The sequence below is a fragment of the Pteropus medius genome, unplaced genomic scaffold, assembly GCF_902729225.1.
Source record: "Pteropus medius unplaced genomic scaffold, Ma_sr-lr_union100, whole genome shotgun sequence".
In the NCBI taxonomy this organism is placed as follows: Eukaryota; Metazoa; Chordata; class Mammalia; order Chiroptera; family Pteropodidae; genus Pteropus; species Pteropus medius.
In genome coordinates this window covers 14412854-14434593 of record NW_024352787.1, presented here as the reverse complement: position 1 = coordinate 14434593, position 21740 = coordinate 14412854, and the positions used below count along the sequence as shown (strand labels likewise).

Below are 21740 nucleotides of genomic sequence, written 5' to 3'. Positions count from 1 at the left end.
GCTTCTTTTTACATCCCTGACTTCTGTTCTTACTGCTTCAGATTTACTACTGGAAGGCACAGAATTCATCAAAAAGAAATAGACGCCACATTGAGAAAAAGATCCTCACTTTCCAGGGAAGCAAGACCCACGGCATGTTGCCTGGGCTGGAGCCCTTTAGCCACTACACACTGAACGTCCGCGTAGTCAATGGGAAAGGGGAAGGCCCAGCCAGCCCCGACAGGGTCTTTAATACTCCAGAAGGAGGTATGGGGTAGACATGTCCCTGAGATCCTAACAACATGTGGCACATGCTGAGGGGCTTTGCATGACATAAGGGCCCCCAAATAAAGTATATTCTGGAAGCCAAACGTGATTTTTCCATAGATGAACACAGCACATACAGAGCTGGAAAAGTATCAGTTCATATGTGGAAGGCTTCAGGTCACAAAATGCTGCCCTAAAATCCCTTCTCTCTTGACTTAAAATTTTTATTTATTTGTGTCATTAACTTTCTGACCTGAAGCAAGTTATAAAACTTCTGTAAGCCTCAGGTACCTCACCTGAAAACCATGAGAACTAAATGTGATACCCTAACAAAAACATCTGGAAAAGAAAATAATCCTATGTCATAATTTACTTCTTTCTCAGTGCATCTTCATAGTTAATGCTAAAGATGAGCTGAGTTAGACTGTTGAAAATCTTGACAAAATGGGTTGGGAAGAGAAGGAAAAAGTCATTGCAAATATGGGCCACTGCAAGAGAAAGAGCAAGGGAGGATCAAATATACACTGATGTGGCAGTGGGAGCAGGGACATGGGGGCCAAGTGGATGAGGGAGAGAAGAACCATAAGTAAGAAAGACAGGGATTTTAAAAGGCACTAAAAATCATCCTTACCTATTTTGAATTTTTTCTCAAGCCAGGATTGAAAATGAGCTGGATAACTTCTGTGGATTCTTTAGGCCTTTTAGATAAAAGCAGTTCACAGACATACCATGTCCTGGCTCATGGTTGAAGGGCTTGTAATGTTGGCAGCTGCCCAACAGCCTGAGAGTCATCTTGTGTCCCAGCTCTCATCACATGACAAGTGCTGGTCCTCAGTCTCATTGTTCCTTAGAGGTTAAGGGATCCTTCTACTTGAGGCTTTCTCAAGTGAGACCTCAAACTTATCCTTTAGATGGTTCAGAGGAAAGTGTCATAGAGGAAGGTGTCAAGAGATGATCAGAGAATTTAAGGATAAAGAAGAGGAAATAGACTGAAGACACAAAGGTGTAAAACAGCATGACTCCTTCAGGGAACTGTAAGTTGTGTCACTGGATGGTGAGAAAAGAGAGGAAGGTCAGCTAGAGAGGAACCGTATCATGGATGGTCTTAAATGCTATGGTTGTTATAAGCCAGAGGCTCTTAACTGGTGGCTATAGTCTCATAGGGGGTCAATAAATGAGTTTAAGGAGCTTGTGAACTCTCTAATCTTGTATGCAAAATGTGTGTATTTTTCTGGGGAGAGTTTATGGCTGTCATCAGATTCTCAAAGGGGTCTGTAATCTCTAAAAGTTAGGAACCACTTATTGGTTTGGGGAAGCTTTGAACAGTGTGCCAGGACTGTTCTAGGCCTAGGAAAAGGCCATAGAGGGCCTGAAGTGGAGTGGTGGCGGAGAGGAGGGGAGGGAATGGGTGTGGTTGAGGTGAACAAAGTAGAATTGACAGGATTTAGTGTCCCAGGAGATGGTGGAAATTAGGCAGAGGGAAAAATTTAGGTTGAGTCCTTGGTTTCTGACTAATGTGACAGGAGGGACAGTGGTGCCATTGGTGGATCTAGGGAATATGGTAGGTTGGGTAGAGGCGGTAACGATCGTGAGCGAGAGCTGCTACCATCCATCATCCTTTTTTAAGGAGTGAATAAAAGAAGCCCAGGCATGTCCCCTCTAGTAACTTGCCAGCCTCTCTCATAGAAAACCTGACACCCTGCAGGCCTTTGCAGAGCCGGGGGTTTGCCAGCACTGGGGCTTTTCTCCATCACCATGAGATGCTGGGCATCTGTCAGCTCACCTCTCCGGATGAGAAGTGCTCTGCCCAGAGCCCAGCAGGCAGGATGCTCCGACTGTTTGGAGACACCTGGTTTGTTGGGGGAAAACAGCCCTTAATAGCCCAGAACACAGCTGCTTCTCTACTCAAAGGTCTGGTTAGAATAGTTTCACTTAGTTACTAGTTTACTTTTATTAATCATCATTCATGAAACAAATAAGTACTGTCTCTTTTTAAAATATTGGTTTGAGTCCATATAAAGGCAAAGTCTTTTCGTATTTTGAGAGGATAGTTTTAATGAATCTAATGGAAATGGTGAGAAAGAAAGAAGAAGAGAATAATTAAATGGGTACCTGTCACAGATTTCTATTAATTTATTTTTAGCTGAATCAGGAACAAGAATGTGCTAAGAAAAACAAAAATCTTGATGAATTGTGTAAATATAGTGAAATATGTCATTTTAATACATTTTGAAATATTCAAAAACCTTTGTATTGACTCCATGTTCTCTTTATAAGTCCCCAGTGCCCCGTCCTCTTTGAAGATTGTTAATCCAACCCTAGATTCTCTCACTTTGGAATGGGACCCACCAAGCCATCCGAATGGCATTTTGACTGAGTATACCTTAAAATACCAGCCAAGTAAGTTCCTGGGAGAAAATAAAGGGAAAATATCATTTAAAAGGGGAAACAACTGTTATCTTAACATACAAACTGAGTATTTCTTTATAGCTGTAGAATTTATACATATACCTTCAAGTGTTATTCCAGAAGGAACTTCAAATGATACTTATTAAAGAAAAATGACATACATGCTATTGAAAATTAAGTATTATGTAGAATAATCTGTATTTGGGCATGGGGTTTAGGTAGGTGCTATCATTACATTAGGTAGAGGTAATCTATACCTAGAGAATAGTGAGAGGGGTTCCTTTGTCACGGGCTTCTGAAGATGAGGTTTGGGGTTATTTAATAATACATTACTCCACCTCTCCACCTACGAAAACACAGAGATGAGAAATGCTATTTTTACTCAATTATAAAATTTCCCTAGCTTAAAAGCCAATGAGGAATATATTTCCCCTTGTTATGCCACATTATAAGAGCTGTAAAAGATTATTAGTTATGTCAGGCAAAAAGCGAGTAGGGTTACAAAAGTCAGTGTAATCCGAGTTTGACATTTTTGGTGGATACATTTATTTATAATAGTATCCTATAGCAATTAATGGGGAATGCACTTGTTTATTATTTTTTCTTGACAGTTAACAGCACCCATGAATTAGGTCCTCTGGTAGATTTGAAAATTCCTGCCAACAAGACACGTTGGACTTTAAAAAATTTAAATTTCAGTACTCGGTATAAATTTTATCTCTATGCACAAACGTCAGCAGGATCAGGAAGTCAGATAACAGAGGAAGCAGTAACGACTGTGAATGAAGGTAAGATGGGTATGTATAAAATTCATAAAACTATAAATATTGTGAAACAAAAATATTTTAACTTAAATTTATGCTTTCCTTCTTACCATGGAGTAGCCATCTTACCCAATTAATATAAACACTTACTTGTAATTTCTCATTTTGATATATATAAAATCAGTTATTTAATTCATATTAAAATAACAGCTTGACATTTGTTTTCTAAGTCCTTATGAAATTTTTAAACTTTTATTAAAACATTGAGGTGAGAGTGGAAGATTACACTATTTTGCCACACTTGACTTTGAAGTTCAAGGCAACAGTTTTTTTTTCTATTTACTACTTTACACATATACATACACACATATACATACACATACATGTAATACATATAGATGCACACATATGTATATACAAATAAATATATTTAATTCTAGCTCTGATCTTGATTCGCCAGAAAATAATTTGCTATTTTACATTCTGATTTAGGTTTTCTAACAAGGAAATTGAAACAGCTCTTAAATAGGGCATTTATTTTGTGTTAGAGCATGGGACTTGATAATTTGGTATGCCATGTGGTAAAGAAAGCAAAATAGTCCCTATAAGTATCTAGAAAATGAATTAACACTTCCTTTCATACTTTTAAAAATTATTTTGAAAAACTTAATGAAAATGATCAAAAATATTGTAAAATTAGATTTTGTTTTTGCATGTCTCTAAATTGTAGCATTCTTTAAAGATTATTTATTTGATTATCTTCCATAGCATAAGAAATTGACATTTCTACCAAAAATTGGTTTGAGATAGCCTAAGCCTTCTTACATTATAATAGGCAAGTATGAATAATATACCTTAAGTAATGTGTGGATTGGATTACTGGGTAAGTTTGAGGACGCCAACGTATCTTTGTCCCCTGTACCTGATATGGTACACTTCATTCTTCTTGCATGCTTTAGCATTTTATTAAGTGTTTTATATAGCTTTACATGATCATGGGTGTGTTACATTTAACTATATAGTGTCCTATTTCTGTTTCCCTTCATTAAAGCTGGTATTCTTCCACCTGATGTAGGTGCAGGCAAAGGTAAAATAATTCATCTGCATGACTTTATACATGTGTGAAATTTGCAATGTTAAACATGGGGAAGTGCAGCATGGGTTAAAAGAGAAAATAAAATAAGCTTTGAAACACCAAAAGAAAGAGAAGATCTTGGAAGTTCTTGGCTTTAAATTTAACATCCAGTCTTTTTTACAAATAGAAAGCCACACATTGAATTCTTCTAAGACTTCTTCTCAAGACTTATCCCTGGTACAAATCTTAATCTTCTAATGATATGATTATGGCTGAATCAGACAAGATCAAAACTTTGGATTTATCACAGATCCTCCATACAGTCGTGCCACATATTAAAGGTTCAGAAACATTAGTCTTGTGATTAAAACAGCCTGTAAGAAATCAGATCAACTGAGCTTTCCATTCTAATCTGATTTACCTGTACTCAATAGGCACAGTGTACACTTTGCTGGCATTACACTACACTGTCCGTTTGAAATTTCAGCTTAGCAAATTAAAATCTCCCCACCAGGATCCCCTATGAGCAAGACTTCCAATCAGCCTGCATGCTCTATTCAGTTGTGTTACTCCATCCTGTCTTCACCAAACTGCTCAAGTCTCCTCCTCCTGGGTAATAGCCAACTATCACAATAGGTTACTTTTGTTCTCCTCTATTTCTCCCAAGTCTCTAGGTGAGAAAGATTTGTCGAGAGAATGGCGTTTGTAATATGTAATATGTAATGCTGCCTGTAATTGCCACTTGAGGCAATCCCAAAGATTCCCCATCTTTGACTCTTAGTCATTGGTTGATCTGTCAGCTCTTTAGATAACAGCGGAGTCCCTGCCACAGGACACTGTTTTCATGCGGAGTACCCCTCACCAGCGGTTTCCTTGGGCTTTGACAGACTAAATGAGTACAAATAGGAATCAAGAAAAAGACCAAGAAAATAAGTGCTTTGCCCTGATATGTGTATGTGTGTATATAAATACACACATATCCACACATATATGTATATATGTATATATATGCATATACATATATAAATCTTCTATGTTCTTAGAAATTTGCCTATATTCAGAGTCTTGATAGACTGTAAAATGTAGATCAGATAAATTTGAATAAGAACTGTAGCCATTTCAGTAATCTTAATGTTATATATGTGTTTTTAGACTTGAAAGGACAAAGTTGTAAAAATTCAAAATTTCCACAATAATATAAAAAGATATAAACTATATATATATATTTCTTTCCTTGGATATTTGATATCATTTAAAATAATCCTTGATTGTTTTACAATAACTTATTTCTGCATTCCCCTTGTAACCTTTCATTGGAGCATTGTAAAAAAAAGCCTAGCCTCTTTCCCTATGCAGGGGGCATGTCACTGCCACTCTGCCTAAAATCAGTAGCAGAGTAATTGTGCTGCAACAGGGCTTCCTGTGAAGTGAATGTGAGTTTTCCATTGCCTTGTCATATTAGAAGAGGACATGCAAGCCACTAGAAAAAAATCACCTGCTTATTTTAATTAAAACTAACTAAAAGAAACCTTTATTAAAATAGTTTAAGTTTTACCATTTAATATTACTAAATTGAATTGTGAATTACTTATAGTCATAGAGACAAATGAAAATGGAGTGACAGAAGGTTCTTGAAGCTCCCCAACATTGAAATTTGTTGGATCTCAGATAAGAAGATAAATAGTATTTAAATTTTTAAAAGAAAGCTAAATCTATCCTTATTTTCTGTATTGTTTCTTTTAACAGTGTGCCAGAAATTAAAAGTTTTGCATAAGATTTTGACATTTTACTAATAAGACTTTAAGCACACAAGAAGAATTTGTTATCCTGGGATTTCCTTCCTTAAAAATATTTTTTCAGTCTAAGAGTGAATTCTATCCTTTTCTCTATTTTCTTCTCCAGGCAAAGTTTATATAGTCTCAGAGAGGACCAAAATAAAAGTGCTCCACATCCTTCCAAATTTTAATATTTTATGTATATTTTATATTTTAATTTAAAACAACATGAAAGAATAAATAAGAGATGAATCATTGAGGGGAAAACATGTGTGATATCCTTAGCAATAGAAACATCAGCTTCTAGTGATTTTAATTCACTTCTGATTGAAGAGGAGAAAAAAGAGATGCATCTGAGTTTACATTTTTTAATTTTCTTACAGATGTTAATAAAACCCAAGCTTACAAATATATAATTACAAAAGCATTATTTAAACCATGAAGCAGAAACCAGGATAATTCAATCAGCTGTATTATGCCATACTTTTCCTTACCATTCTCCTCAATTTGTGTATGTAAATACTCTTGAGATCTGCAAGAGTCACTTGTTTCAATCCATGTCCTCAGTTTTCAGTATCCTTGTAAGAATTGTAGTTGTTTGGCTGCAATTGTTCAATTTCTGTGTCCTTTTAAATAGTTTTGGGTCTGGGATTCTAAGAAATAGACCTGTGAAGGCATGTGTAAAAATCAAACAAAAACATGCAGATAATGGATTTGAGTTATATTCTCGGTATTGCTGATGGATGGACACCGCTTTATTAATAGCTTTTACTTTCTCACCCTTGGGACCAGTTATCAGAACATTTTTGTGAGGTGACTAGTTGGGATACAGGAATAGGGAGAAACTGGCGACTTAGGAATTACCTGGTTGACCTAATTAACAGCTAACTGTGGTCATCCAGTTTGGGCTGATCAGAGGAGGGCACTGAGGAGCTGGCGAGGGATCCTTTCTGTGGTGAGACTCTCACTTTATAATTATACCAGAGTCTGTCCCACTGCTACCAATTAGGTTAAGAAACAGGAAAAGCTAAAGAACCCAAGTTTAATGTTCACAACTTTATTTGGTCTGAACAACAACATAAAAGAACTATATAGAAGCTTCAATCAGTTCAATAGTTAATGTCTACCCGGCATGTAAAATGCACCAGCCTTTTTTAAGGCACTGCATATCTAATTGTAAGACATACTCTGCCTTTGTTTGCTTAACATCTGTCAAGTAAGACCAACATACAAAAAAAGAGTAAAAATAGATGCTAAATGGATCATTGAACAAAATGTTATATGAGCATAGAGGAAGGAGCCATTTATTTTGCCAAACAAGATCAGGAAAAACATCACAAAGAAAGTAATATTAAACTGGGTCTTGGTGGACAAATAGAATTTTGGAGGATAAGTCAGAGAATCGGAGTATATAACTTCTTGGTAGGGTAATAAGCAAAGATGTGGGGACTGAAGACCCACAGGACGTTTGGGTTATACCTAGTAGTCCAGTTGGGCAGAAATGTAGAATACATGAAAAAGAGAACCTGAGATGAGACTGATGAGCTAGGTGAGGCCGGATGTAAATGATCGTCGATGGCCATGTGTGCCTCACTAAGGAATTTGTGTTTACCTGTAGGCAGGGGTAAGCCATCCACATTTTAAACAGAAAAATGATAGGATCAGATACATATGTAAGTTTAGAAGCCAACATGTAGGTAACTGTATTGGTGGGATCTACAAAGAAAGTAGGGAGAGAGACTAGAGACAGACTGCTGAGAACGCCCAGCTGAGAAATGACAGTAGCACATCCCAGGAAACACTGGCACATCATAGGTGTTCAGTGAGTGTTCAATGAGAAAGTGGATGAGTGGGGCATCAAAGCTAGGAGAGTTATAATTCTGTCATAAAAGTAGCCAAGTGGCATAACCTTAGGAAATTTTGTTATCTTCTCTGTGTCTTTAAGAATGAGCTAAATGCTCTTCTGTTGGAAGTATTTCAGTATGGTTCTGCCTCGACCATCTTTCATAATTACACCAAGATTAAATTCCTCAGTTCCATGATTCCAAAATTTTTTAAAGAAAATTATTGTTTTACCTGGGTTTTTTGCCACTGATGTTTTACACACGTGTTCATATTTACTGTCACTGTTTATTGATCATATTCCTATCATTATCTATTTCTTCAAGTGGAAAATCCCAGGCAGCTAAAATTAATTATTAGGTCCACAAAAGAACACTACATAATTTAGTAATCATTTATGCTCTCTGCTGTTTCCCATCCTTAGCACAGAGGGGCATACAATATACACGTGATGATGAATCATCTCAGAAGTCGAGTAATTAAATTAAATTATTTAATTTCTTTTATATACTTCTCTTTTGATCCTAAGAAATGATATTTCACTATATTTGTTTTAGTAGAGGCCTTTAGTTTCTAAATTGTATAACATAACCTGGAATTTAATTTTAGAGTCTGAATAAACCTTCTGATTTACTATCCTAGGATATTTTTTCTCTGGGATAATAAATTGATCTTATCATTTTTTAACTAACCAAAATAATATATCTGTAAATATGTCATTTTTGGTTTAGGCTGTTGCAGTAAGGCTGATATAATTGTCAGCCTCAGATAGCCAAATAACATCTTTTAATGTCACTAAGTGTTGTCTTTACTCAGTAGCAAGCATATAGTGTCATATAATCTCCATAATTTGGCTATTAAGAAGCTATTTGGGTTGCATCCTTTTTCAGAACATGATATATAATGAACACTTAACAGGTAAGATTGTCTTACTCTCTAGGATGTGTCAAGTGAAGTAGTTCTTATTCCTTTTATTTCTTCTTTCTTAACTTCTGATAAAAGTACTTAGCAGTTCCTTTTACAGCTTCTCCTCCAGCATACCCTAATCATCCAGCATTCTCCAAAGCAAGTGTCCCTCACCTGGAGTCCCTGAACTCCGCAGAGGCAAATTCTTAAAGAAGTCTGTGACTCAAAACAGGTCAAAAGCCACTATTCTACGAAGCATCTTTCCTCACCCCAACACAAATTCTGTAAAGATCTGCATTAAGATGATAAATAGGATTGAAAAACAGCCACCTAGTATTGGGTTTTACCTTGCAGTTTCTGATATTCTGTGACCTCTGCCCCCAGCGTTGTTCACCAGTCTCTTGCCCCACACTATGCCAGGAAATGAAGATGTGGACAACAGTTCACATTATTCAGGACCTATATGATAGAACTCATAAATTTAAATATTTTGCATCATTATTTCTGATTATTGATTTATTTCCTAATGCTTTAGTTTAATAAACGAAAAGCCTGTCTATATTGAAAGTGAAATATGAGCAAATCCTAAATTTTGGCAGTAAATTCTAATTTAATTTTCTTTGCACAGTTTCAGAGTACTTAAACTTATTTTCTATTTGTGTGTATGGTGTTGCAATTTGATTGTTTGTTTTATTTTTCTACTGTATATTTATTTCAAGCAGTAAATCCCAGGATCAGCAAACTTACTGCCGCAGCTGCTGAGACCTGTGCCATTATCATTTAGGAATATGAGGGACCAGAGCATGTGAACTTTTATGTTGAATATGGTGTAGCTGGCAGTAAGAAACAACTTCATTACCCGGTTTTTAATTTGGGGGATACATTTTAAGAGATTAAGAACTCTGTTAAGGATTTACTGTGGATCATCTTGAAGAATAACTGGATCCAATTAAATGAATCAGATTTATCTAAAAAAATTATAGTGAACCATCAACCTATATATTTTATACATAACTAAGAATCTCTTTTGTTGCTGTTATCAAAACAAGGAACATAATGAGTTCTAGTGCATATTATTTTCATGTTATGGTACTTAAAACTGTTCGATACCCACAACATGTAAACATGAGTAATAATGAATAATTATATTTGTAAGTACAATAGGAAAGAAGTAAAGCTTATTCAAAATGGACCTTGAAGTAGCAGAAATCAAATTGACTTAAAAGTAGTCATTTTGCCAATACTACTCAACACAATTTTATCAGAAATTCCAGAAAATTAACACTTACATATTTCAATGTTTAATATATTCTCAAGTCAGGCGTTCCACTTACAGCCTGGCCACCTCTGCCAGGAGATGGGACAGCCTTAACTTTCAGCCATTTTATGAAAACCCAGTGCCTCTCCTTACTGTAGTGTACTCTGCACATAATAAGCTGGGTGGGCAAGGAACGTTTGTAACAAAATGGTAAACATAGTTCAACTTTCTATTGAGGCCTTTATCATGCAAATAATATTTTTAGAAATAACTACTCTTTTAAGAAGACCAATACCCAGGAAAGGTTAAATTTATAACTTAGATAAACTCGAAGACATTAAGTTTGCCAAAAGATTCATCTTATGAACTTAAAAACAATTCTCCCATAGTTCACTTAAACTATTTAATGTGTAACAGTTCTTTTTATAAACATCATAGAGAAACTCAATAGTTTTATAAGGCAAGGTGCAGATAAAAAAGCTTCCTTTGTATTAAAAAAGAAAATTTAATACAACAGGAATATATACAATTAATATGCTATCTGGATATTCAGTCAATTGATTTATTTGACATTACCTAAAATGATAAACCTAAGAAGCCTAGATTTTGTCTTTAGCTTATAGAGGAATTTTCCTTTCTTGAAGCATTAAGTGACTTCCATCCCCTTAAAATATTATAATTTGTTGTTTTTGCAAAATTTCCATAGGCAAAGAAGAATGGAGGAAGGAAACTGTAAATGATTCTCAGAGCTTCTTTGGGTTAAAGGGTCTAATGCCAGGAACAGCATACAAAGTTCGAGAGGGAGACTCTGGTTTTGTGAGTGCAGAGGATGTGTTTGAGACAGGCCCAGGTGAGGCATATCACACCAGTTCTGGCTCATGCTCCGAGGTGAAGCCTCTGAGCACTCCAGTTGAAGGTAGGGGCTAGTGGTGCTATGTTATAGATAGGGCCACAAATGTCTCTCTGTGGGGCACAGTTGGGTTAGGAGTTGGGGTTTTTAATTGTCTTGGACTCTTTATATGCAATGACTTACAGAATTAAGCAAATCATATTATTGCCAAAAACCATTACCAAAACAGAGCTAAATATGATTCTTAACTTACGTTACTTAAGTCAATTTTTCTCACCATTTACACGTATAAACTCCCTCGGAGTTAGAATAGAATTTTTGAAAGTCTTTTGAAGCTGAAATAATTCATTGATAAAGTCACAGTTTTTTATGTCAAAAAAAGACTATAACCCAGCAGCACCCTGCAGTTCTTGTATAGAACAAGAATTTCTTCAATCAATGTATTCCATTTTTCTCATACCATGTTTGACTGCTTGTATATATTTTAGTTATTTAAACATTATCAAAACACAGAAGTATAATTAGAGTTTCTAAGTTAAAGAAAAATGTTCATGTAAGAGTCAAGAATGTTTATATTTACTCACAAAATGGAAAACGCTCCCTGCTTACTTAAATTTAAAGAAGGGTTGTATGGTACATGTTCATTTTGTGATTTACACATCCATGTCACGTTCAGTCATTTCATGATTTCTTGAGGAAATGTTGCATTTCCTGTAAAACCCAGAGTCAAAATGTATTCTTGTGTGTCTTTTATTACCCAAACATTATGATTTTTAAAGTCATTTCTTATAGTTTAGAAAATATACAATCATGAATGGTTTTTAAAAAGAAAGAAACCAAAGCTAATATTCAATAATTTACTCTAAACTACATTTTAAAATATTTGTATGCTAAAATCATATAAAGAAAAAAACATTTTTTGTTATTCTATTCCTCGTATTTTCATATCTACTTATGTACAGAGTTTTAAAAAAAATACTGTATTAAACCTAAAAGAGGATATCAGTTCACAGTTAGTAATACAAGGTGTTCATTATTTTCGATAGCTTTTAATTTCAAAATGCTAACAGCTCAAGTAGATATTCTGTCCCTTTATAGCTAGAATGCTAGTAATAATAACAGCGCTAGCATTTAATCAGCTCTAATCTATACCAGACAAATGGTTTTCATGGCTTTTCCATTCAGTCCTTACAACAATCCTATGAAGTGAGCAGTGTTATTACCCACTCACACATCATGTTAATGACGTGTAATGAGAGGCGGAGTACCTGCCTGTCACCCAGCTAGAACGTGGGAGAGCTGGGATTAGAGGCTCAGCCTTCCAACACTGGAGCAGATGCCCTCACTACACTCCCCTTATAGGGTGACAGAGGACCATACCCCAGGGGAAACAGGTGGTCTCAGAAATGACCTGTTTGTCTTTTCCAGTTCTTATGGACTCCTAATGGCTCCAGTGCACTCCAGCTTGCAGATCTAGCTGGAATTAGATTCCACCCACAAAATCAAGGTGGAATCTTTTGTCCTTCTATAGGATAGAAGACAGACGTTTTAGAAAAAAATTTTTTTCTTCAATGTTGCTATGCCTATAATTCCAGCTGCAGCTGACAGGTAGTTCAAGGTGAGCATCATAATGGGTGAGCCATTCTTGTATGCCAGCAATGGAGAAACAGGATGAAGCCACAACCAGTTTTTGTCACCTCTTACATATAAACATAACCATTAAAAAGAATAAATACCAATTAAACCCTAGTGACCTTAGTTAACATATTACCTCTAGGAGCAAATATGTACTGTTAATCCAGCTCCCTGTTCTCTGAGTTTCATTGTTCTGTCCTGTAGGGCTACTGGACTAACTCCTGCGTATTTATGACAAGGCTGTAAATCACTACGCGTACTAAAAACAAAGACTCTAACTTCAATCACTAGTGGGTTTTTTATTCAGTTTTAAAGAAAAAGCACACAAAGACCATGTGATAATTGACAGAAATATATTGCCAAAGAGTATATAATAATGGACTTTTAAAATATCTTTTACCTATTTCAGAGTGGAAAGGCCTTGTCATATTTTATTCTCTGTTCAGACATCTGCAGATTCGATGTCTGGACATATTTCCAGGAAAACACTGTAGCAGCAGAGCATAATGGCTGCTACCATGTGCCCTGGAGCCAGTCAGACTTGAGTCAAACTCCAGCTCTTGGGCAAGTTCTTTACCCTCTCTTGGAATGAACTTAATCCTCATGCTTAACTCAAAGGATTGTTGTGAAGATTAAATGAGATTTTGTTCTCAGCACAGTGTCTCACAGATAGTAAGGGTTTCAGAATGTAAGCTCTCATTTTGACTGTCTTCACTTTCATCATCATCATCATGATTGTGGTGCATGTATGGAAGGGGAGCACTGTCTACATTCGTGCTTCAGTTGTATCAAGTTACAATACAACTCAAAATCCTTCTGACCTGTGAGGCATAAGGGGCTATTAGGGGAAGGCTACTGACATTTGATTTGTATTCTAGATAATGTATTTCCACTTCTAATTTTATTTCTTAAACCCACACCCACACATTTTTTGCATTCTTTTTCACAGTTGATTTTAAGCATCTCATTTTTCTCCCTATGCTTAGTGTGGAGAACAAAGGCAACGAAGTATATTTTTGCACATATGTCGGAACCTGAGATACATGTAGCCAATGCTTATTTCTGCATCCAGAGATCACATACACCTAACCTAACAATATTAAATGTATTCAGAAGAAATTCAATCAAATTAAAAGCATAATATAAGCAAGCTTATGAATCAAGAGAAGAAAACCTTTTATCTTAATTATGGTCAAAAGAGAGGAAAATAAAGACCTTTTTTATTAAAAAAAAAGATATGCCAATTTATTTTAACAAATCCTCATAGACGTGTCTGAATAGCCATTGATGCTGCACTTTTTCCCATTTGATTGATACTTTTGAATAATATTAGAAATGCTAATCTATGTTTTTCTTAGGAGGTTTGCACAGTGACTGGTTGAAAAGGGGGCTTCACATTTATTGACTCAAACAGAAGAGACGAATACTTAAAGAATATGTATACATGTAAATGAGTATTTTCTCTTTAAACTGGTCACTTGTTCTAATAATGATGCCACTGATAAAGATATATTTCAAAGTCTTTTGAATGGATCCTAAGCAATATTCAATATTGACTATTGCTCTTTTGAGGGTAAATTGGATTTTTCAGAAATTTGCAAAAGTCATTCAGAACCAACTCTTGTAAGTAAGATGAATAATAAGGGAGATGAACAAATCTAAGTAATATTTTTAGGTGAAAATTAAGATATAAAAATAATAAAGCTGGTTATCTTATGTGGACAGGTTTCTTTTGCAGAAAGTTTTCTTTTTTAACAGAAAATTTCCAAAAACTTTCAAAAAAATGACAGCATCATTACAATGATATTTTAGCCTCCAAAGTGGTTCCTTTGAAGGGAAAATACTCCATTAGATGTATACATTCTGTTCTTGTTCTTTTTAAAATTCAGTATATTCTTAGCATTGTATTTAATGAACAATTTGTCTTACGAACACTAAATTTGTTCACTGGTTTCAGACTATGTTTCTCTAGAGAATATATAATTAAAATAACTGTGAACACAATGTTCAGGAGGGTTTCTTAGAATTTAATGGTATTAGCATTCAGATTTCTCTATTTAAATTGTTTTACTTAATGAAAAATTTCCAAAGTTAAGTGTTTTTTATATCTCCTGATTGATAACTGACAAATTCCAATATGGGACCACATGTAATATACATAAAAGCTCATAAACTATGGAAATTCTTTATACAAGAGACTATAACTGTTCTTATCTCCCCCTTAACTCATCCCCACTGACACCATTGATTTGTTTTCCAGCAATGGCAAGCCGACAGGTGGACATTGCAACTCAGGGCTGGTTCATTGGTCTAATGTGTGCTGTTGCTCTCCTTATCTTAATTTTGCTGATTGTTTGCTTCATCAGAAGAAACAAGGGTGGTAAATATCCAGGTAAGAAAAAAAAATTAAAATTGCCTTGTAATACTGCCCAATTATCTGTTGAAGTAAAAAGAAATCGTGAGGGTAAACTGTAATAACTGTACTTCCCAGTGCTTTAAATTTGGACTTTCTGTTCAAATAATTTTTTATCTATTTTTATATAATGGGAGCCTAAACATTGTCAAAGATCAGAAGGCATTTGGGGGAGTTAATTAATCTGTCCTCTGAAAATATTAGTGACTCTACTTCCTTAGGCTCCATAAAAGTCACAGGTGCTGAAACTGCACCTACAACCAACAGACAGAGGGCAAAGGTATGTGAAGTCTTCCGGAAGAATTTAATGCATGAACTGAGTCTTGATATCGCGATGTGTAACATTTCCTTCCCAATACGGTTAATGTTATACAACCCATATGTATATAGAAATATTTTCCACTGCTATATATCTCAAAGAGTGCACTCTTAAAAACTTTGAATAGGAAAACACAGGATCAATAGATAAGAATGTCATTTTGAAATTTTTAGTTAAAGAAAAGGAAGATGCCCATGCTGATCCTGAAATCCAGCCTATGAAGGAAGATGATGGCACTTTTGGAGAATACAGGTGAGCCTCTGCTTCTCTTCTGCCCCTCACATTCCCTGCGTGCACAGATACTACACTTCGTCGCTTTAGGATGGGCCAGGAACATACTCTGCCTGGCATTTCATATTTTCCTCAAATAGTAGTTTAGAAACACTTCTATATCTAAATGTTTACACATCCCTCAGAGTTAAAATGTTCTCTTTTCATTAAGAATAAATTTCCACTTTAGTCATAGGTTTGGAGACAGTGTCTCCTCCACTCTATAATATTGTCCAGAAGTCCTTGCTATATTGACCAATCTAGCAAAGCTGGTATGTTACAATAAGAGTTAGAACAACAAGAAAGACCCTACAAACCAGCATTGTAAAGGAAACTATACCTGTTATGTTCTAAACAGAGCTTTTTAAAATCAGCATTACTCTTTCTAATCTTGGATCTGGGACTTATTTTTCTAAAACAAATACCAATAACTCTGCCCATTAACCATAAATGATGACTAGTTTGTTTTAGAGACTGTTAATTATTAAGAAATATCACAGCCCTGGAAGCAGTTTGTTAACCCACAGAAATTTGGTGATACATTCTTGGCTTGGCTCCATCATTAAGGACAAATTTTAACATAACCTATGTGCTAAATAGTCAGAAGGAGGGAAAGAAAGAAGGAAGGAAGGAAAGAAGGAAGGACAGGAGGGAAGGTTGGTTCTCTTTAAACAAATATATTTTTGCCTAGGGATTATAGGTGTTTTTAAAGAGATAAATGATTGTTTTTGATATGTTTAAAAACACAAACAAAATATATATTTTCTCACTTTAAAGATTAGGATTTTGGTGTTCCAAAAAGTACTTCTATTTATAAAATACTCTTACACCTTGTTTTTAATTTCTATAAGCCTCTTGATTATATAAAATATAATCTTTTAAATATGCACTGAGCCCATTTTCAGGATGTTTTTGCCAGAAGAAAAGACTTTTAGGTGAAATAAAATATTTCACTAATGTGATTTCCAGATGACATTTATAGATAAGATATTTGTGTTAGTTTTTACCTATCTGTAGGGCTCATTTTTGGTATTTCCATGTCAACATCATGAAGGGAGAAATAATGCTGAGGATAAGAAATATGAGAACTGATTGAGAAAAAATGATTTTCTGACAGAATCGGTTTCATACCAGTTTTCAGGCAGGTTCAAGTGTTTTACCTTTGTGTCTCACACGTAAGCTTTCATATTCTGATCTCTTCAACAGAGATGATTATCATTTCTAAAACTTCTCAGAATTTTTATCTTATGATGCAGAAAAATGTCTAGGACTGAAAGTCTATGAAAACTTCATGCAGCGCCCCCACCATTCACCCAGAAGGTTTTCATAACACATAAGAGCAGCCTACAGATAGGTGGCCATAGCTGAGGCCTGCCCTGGATGAATTGAAATCTTTGCTGATTTAACTTACTTCTACATGTTTTCCCTGTAAGACAGGTGAGCTGATGATGACTAGAGTTTTTGTGGCTAGAATATACTACACAGGATATGCATACCACTCCCTTATTTATTGTGATGAAGCTAAATCTTTAATATAACCTGAAAAAATTATGTATTTGGATGGACTGAAAATAAAGCATTGCATATCGTACATTCTTCACATGGTGATGGATTTCTGTTCTGCTATATCATGCTTAAATGAATCTGGCCATGAACTGCTCACCTTGTAGGTCTGAAATGTCCACTTGCTACTATAGTGATGTGAAACCATCATCTGGTGTAATGTGGCTTTCTCAGGGTAACTATGCTGCCCATGCCATTAAAACTTGATTAACTGAAATGGAGGTTGAATGAATGTGAAATAGCTTGTAATCAAAAGACTTGTTAGTTTTACTGTCAACTCGGCCATTACCCTTGATTTCTCTAGCTATCAATTAATTTGTCTAGATCTCAATTTTTTTTCATTTGTAAAATGATACAGTTGTTCTGGAGTTTTCTAGTTTTATGATTTCTATGATTCTCTATGAGCTATCCACTAACAACTGTTAATATGATTGTGAGTTCCAGAGCGATATATAGCAAGTATTCGGTTACTGGCCTCCTTATCACTGTGCTTACATTTATTTAGTCATATGTCTTTGTCTTAGTGTTAATTTATGTGTGATATGTTTGTGAAGTGTTTTCAGATGGCTTCCTTCAGTTTGTACTTTGAGATTCTCAGAAGAGAAAGAATTATCCTTGGGCCTATTGAGTAAAAATCCATTGGTTCATGTGTGAAGACAAAAAACTCGTCACACCTGTAATTACATTGATCTGGGAGGTACCAAAGGAAATAAGATTCTGACGGGTGTCTTAAACATGAAACTCAGCTTAGTGGTTTTTTTACTGAAACTGAAAGTTTGTAGAGACAATCCCACAAGTGAAATGACTTCCCCAAATACCCAAACATCCTTTGCTAAAGATGTGGCTTCGTCCTGTGACTTTCTGACACTACCTCAGAATTTTTCCATTTGGTTTCTTTTCTACTTAAAAAAAATAAAAGACATTTAGTTTCTTGGATGTCACAATTAATGAAAATGATTCCAACTATCTATTACAGAATCTTTTTTTTTTAATAACATTTAAGTGTCATTCTCCTCCCTAAACTGCCAAGGTCCCCTCTCTGCTTTACACCTTCTGGAAGTTTTGAGCTCTGTATTATTAATTGATTCTCTCTCTCTTTTTTTTTTTTTCATTCTGAAGATAAATTACTGTGCTGGTCACGCACACACACAAAATTAGGGCTACTATCTAAATGTAAATTTATTCTGTTTAAGATTTGTTCATTCTCTAGTTTGAGGATGAAACAGTTTCTACATAATTGGCTCTGAGCCAGAGGATATTTCATAGTGCAAAGAGGGATGGAACTTCAGTGACCAAATTTGATTTTTTTCATGTGCGGTAACCTTGTGCTTTCACTCCGATACCCATCCCCAAGCAGTTACCCTTTGGTGGAAGCCTGCATCTTTCTTTGTTTCTTAAATTATACAGACAGTAGGGTCTGCATTCTTACTAGCATATAGAATAATCAAAGAAACAATGCAACCAGCCATGTAAGTATTTTTCATTCTTTAGATCCATTCTTCTTAAAACCAGAATGAATCTAGCCATGGTACTTGAACTCATAGCGTAAACGGAGGCTCTTGGCACAGGGATCCTGTCACTCACGTGAGCACATCCTGTTGCAAGCATGTTAGCCCCTGCTCGTAAAGCTTGTCTAATAGGAAAATGTGTCACATTTGTTATCTACTTTAGATTTATTCTAATCACAAACATAAACTGGTGTGTGAGCAGTATAAATAACGGCAGACTTTTAGAGACGGTGTTTGGGAAGACTGAGTCATGAATACCAATAAAACTGGAGCGTGGTTTAGCTGTGGTAGGGTGGCGACCACAGGCAAATCAGAGCAAACAATCACAGATTTATCTATTGTTGTTAAATTTTACTCAGTAAAGGTTCCTTCTGGATCCACAACCCTGAAGTGCTTTCACAAAAAAAAAAAAAGAAAGAAAGAAAGAAAAAGTGAACTCTAAAATGCATTCTTAGGATAAGAGAAGGTAAAGAATATATTCTGGTACTTTGTCTAACATTCTAAAATTAATTAAGAAATAATGAAATTTTTTTAATGTTAGCATTCTGAATAATTTCTAAAATGTTCTCTGTCTCATCTATTGTTACATTGCAATGAATTAGTTCAACCAATATTTATTGAGCACCTACTGTATACCAGTCTGTAGGGATATTAAAACAAACTGAATGTTATCTCACTGATTTATAGTCTAGTGAGGGATTCAGGGAAGTAAAAGAACAATGTGAGCATAGTGTGCAAAGTGCTATGAAAGGGAACGGCACCAAGGGAGCAGGAGCACAAAGCCAAAACCAAGTCAGTGGCAAAGAAGGAGGGTAGTACAAGAAGTCTTCCCTGAGGAAGTAATTCAGGAACTGAATTGTAATATTGTGATGTGAACATTTCCTTCCACTGTGCAACCACCTTTATTCATGGATATAAGTATCAAAGTATATCTTATGGCTATATGTTACTATTTTATGACTATTTATGACTTATTTTGAAATTTATTTAATTTCTCATATTCTAGGCTCAGAATTAATATCTAACACCACCTGTCCTTAAAAGTCCTCATAAAAATGTGGAGGATTTTTTTTTTACATTGTACAATTCAATGAGGTTTCTTTTTTTCAAGTATAGTTGACATACAATAATACATTAGTTTCAGTTGTATAGCATAGTGATTAGAGACCTTTATAACTCACAAAGTGATCACCCCACTAAGTCTAGTACCCCTCTTCTCCCTTACATATTTATTATAACATTGTTAACTATTTTCCTTATGCTACACTTTATATCTCCATGTCTATTTTGTAACTATCCATTTGTACTTCCTAATTCCTTTGCCCTTTTTTGCCATCTCCCCAACTCCCCTCCTATCTAATAGCCCTCAAAATATTTTCTGTATCTATGCATTTGTTTCTGTTTTTGTTGCTGTTGTTTATTTTGTTCTTTAGATTCCACATGTACGTAAAACCATGTGATATTTGTCTTTATCTGACTTCATTCAGCACAATACCCTCTAGGTCCATCAAGGTAATGTCTTTCTCCATCCCCTTCCTTTTAGTCTGTGTGTGTCTTTTAATCTGAAGTGAGTCTCTTGTAGGCAGCATATGTAGGAGTCTTGTTTTCTTATCCATTCTGCCACCCTATCTTTTGGTCAGAGCACTTAATTCTTTTCCATCTGAGGTACTCATTGATAGGAATGTAGTTATTGCCATTCTTTATTCATGTTTTTGATACTTTTTTTCTTCTTAAAGAAGTCCCTCCAACATTTCTTGTAATACTGGCTTGGTGCTGATACATTTCTTTAGCTTATTTTTGTCTGGGGAGCTGTTTATCTGTGATAATACCATTTATTCAGATTGTGACAAGAACTCGTGTTTTATTGAAACAGGTAATTTTCAATAGTATATGCCAGCGTCATATTAAACTAGTATTATTTTCCAGTCTTGAGTTTTCTTCTTGGAGAAAAATTAAAAACTCTAATAGAAATTATTGGCAGAAGAGGCAGAATATTTGTGCATCTTGAAATATTTGTATCTTGGCTAGAAAGAGAGTCATTCTCAGAAACAGAGGGAGCAATAAAGTCCTAGCACAAATTGGTAGATGAAATACTGCAGCTAATGCAACCTCGATTTTACATTAAGCCTTTTTAATTTTTTACTAATATTATTATGTTTTTATTTTGCCTGTATTTTTGTTCTTTGAAAGGCAAAAATTGTTATTGCCTTTTTTTCCTTTTTTTTTTTTAAACCAATGTTACATGACCACATGAGAGGATGTGCTAAAACATAATGACTACTCTTCTACTTCCAGATGTTGTGCTTACATGTTCAAGAGAAATAAGAAAAAAATTAGTCTTATAAAGTTTTATTAAATTACACTCCTCAGATTTCCATCCAACATGGATAGGCTGCATACCACACTTTGGAGAAGGGAGTCCTGGGATAAAGACGAGTGCAGGAAATGTTTGCTTTTACATTTTTGGAATCACTTACATTTTAGAATATATTAACATGCCATTAATAGTATGTAGTGCTTTGAAGTTATATTATGTCTCTTTCCAGATTAATAAATAACTAAAATTCTTACAGAAGAAAAAAAAAAACACTATATACCATCAGAATAAGGATTGTGCTTTTCTTCTTAGGCTATTTTCATTTGTTTCTTCTGCATCCTTTTAATGGAATTTGTAGGTTTCTTGAAAGGTAAGGTTAAAGTTTACAAGTCTGGCCTGCACTCAATAACAAAATTATTTGAAATGCAGTATTTTGCTTGTTCTTGCTCAGGAAAAAAAAAATCCATATTTCCCATTTAACCAAAATCATTCTCCATTCATATCCAAGGTATCAGAGATATTATGCAGTTTAACATACTAACTTCTCTACTTACCATAATCTTTAACCCGCTTTTGAATTCAAAATAGTG

At 35.0% G+C, this 21740-nt stretch overlaps 1 protein-coding gene across 1 annotated transcript in view; it reads left to right on the top strand.

Moving 5' to 3' along the window:
- Positions 1-21740, top strand: part of NRCAM (neuronal cell adhesion molecule) — a 258892-nt gene that overhangs the window by 234321 nt on the left and 2831 nt on the right. The window contains 7 exon segments of the mRNA XM_039849322.1: positions 42-246; positions 2524-2646; positions 3267-3443; positions 10982-11125; positions 15021-15152; positions 15666-15744; positions 21509-21520. Coding sequence (XP_039705256.1) covers positions 42-246; positions 2524-2646; positions 3267-3443; positions 10982-11125; positions 15021-15152; positions 15666-15744; positions 21509-21520 — 872 coding nt within the window.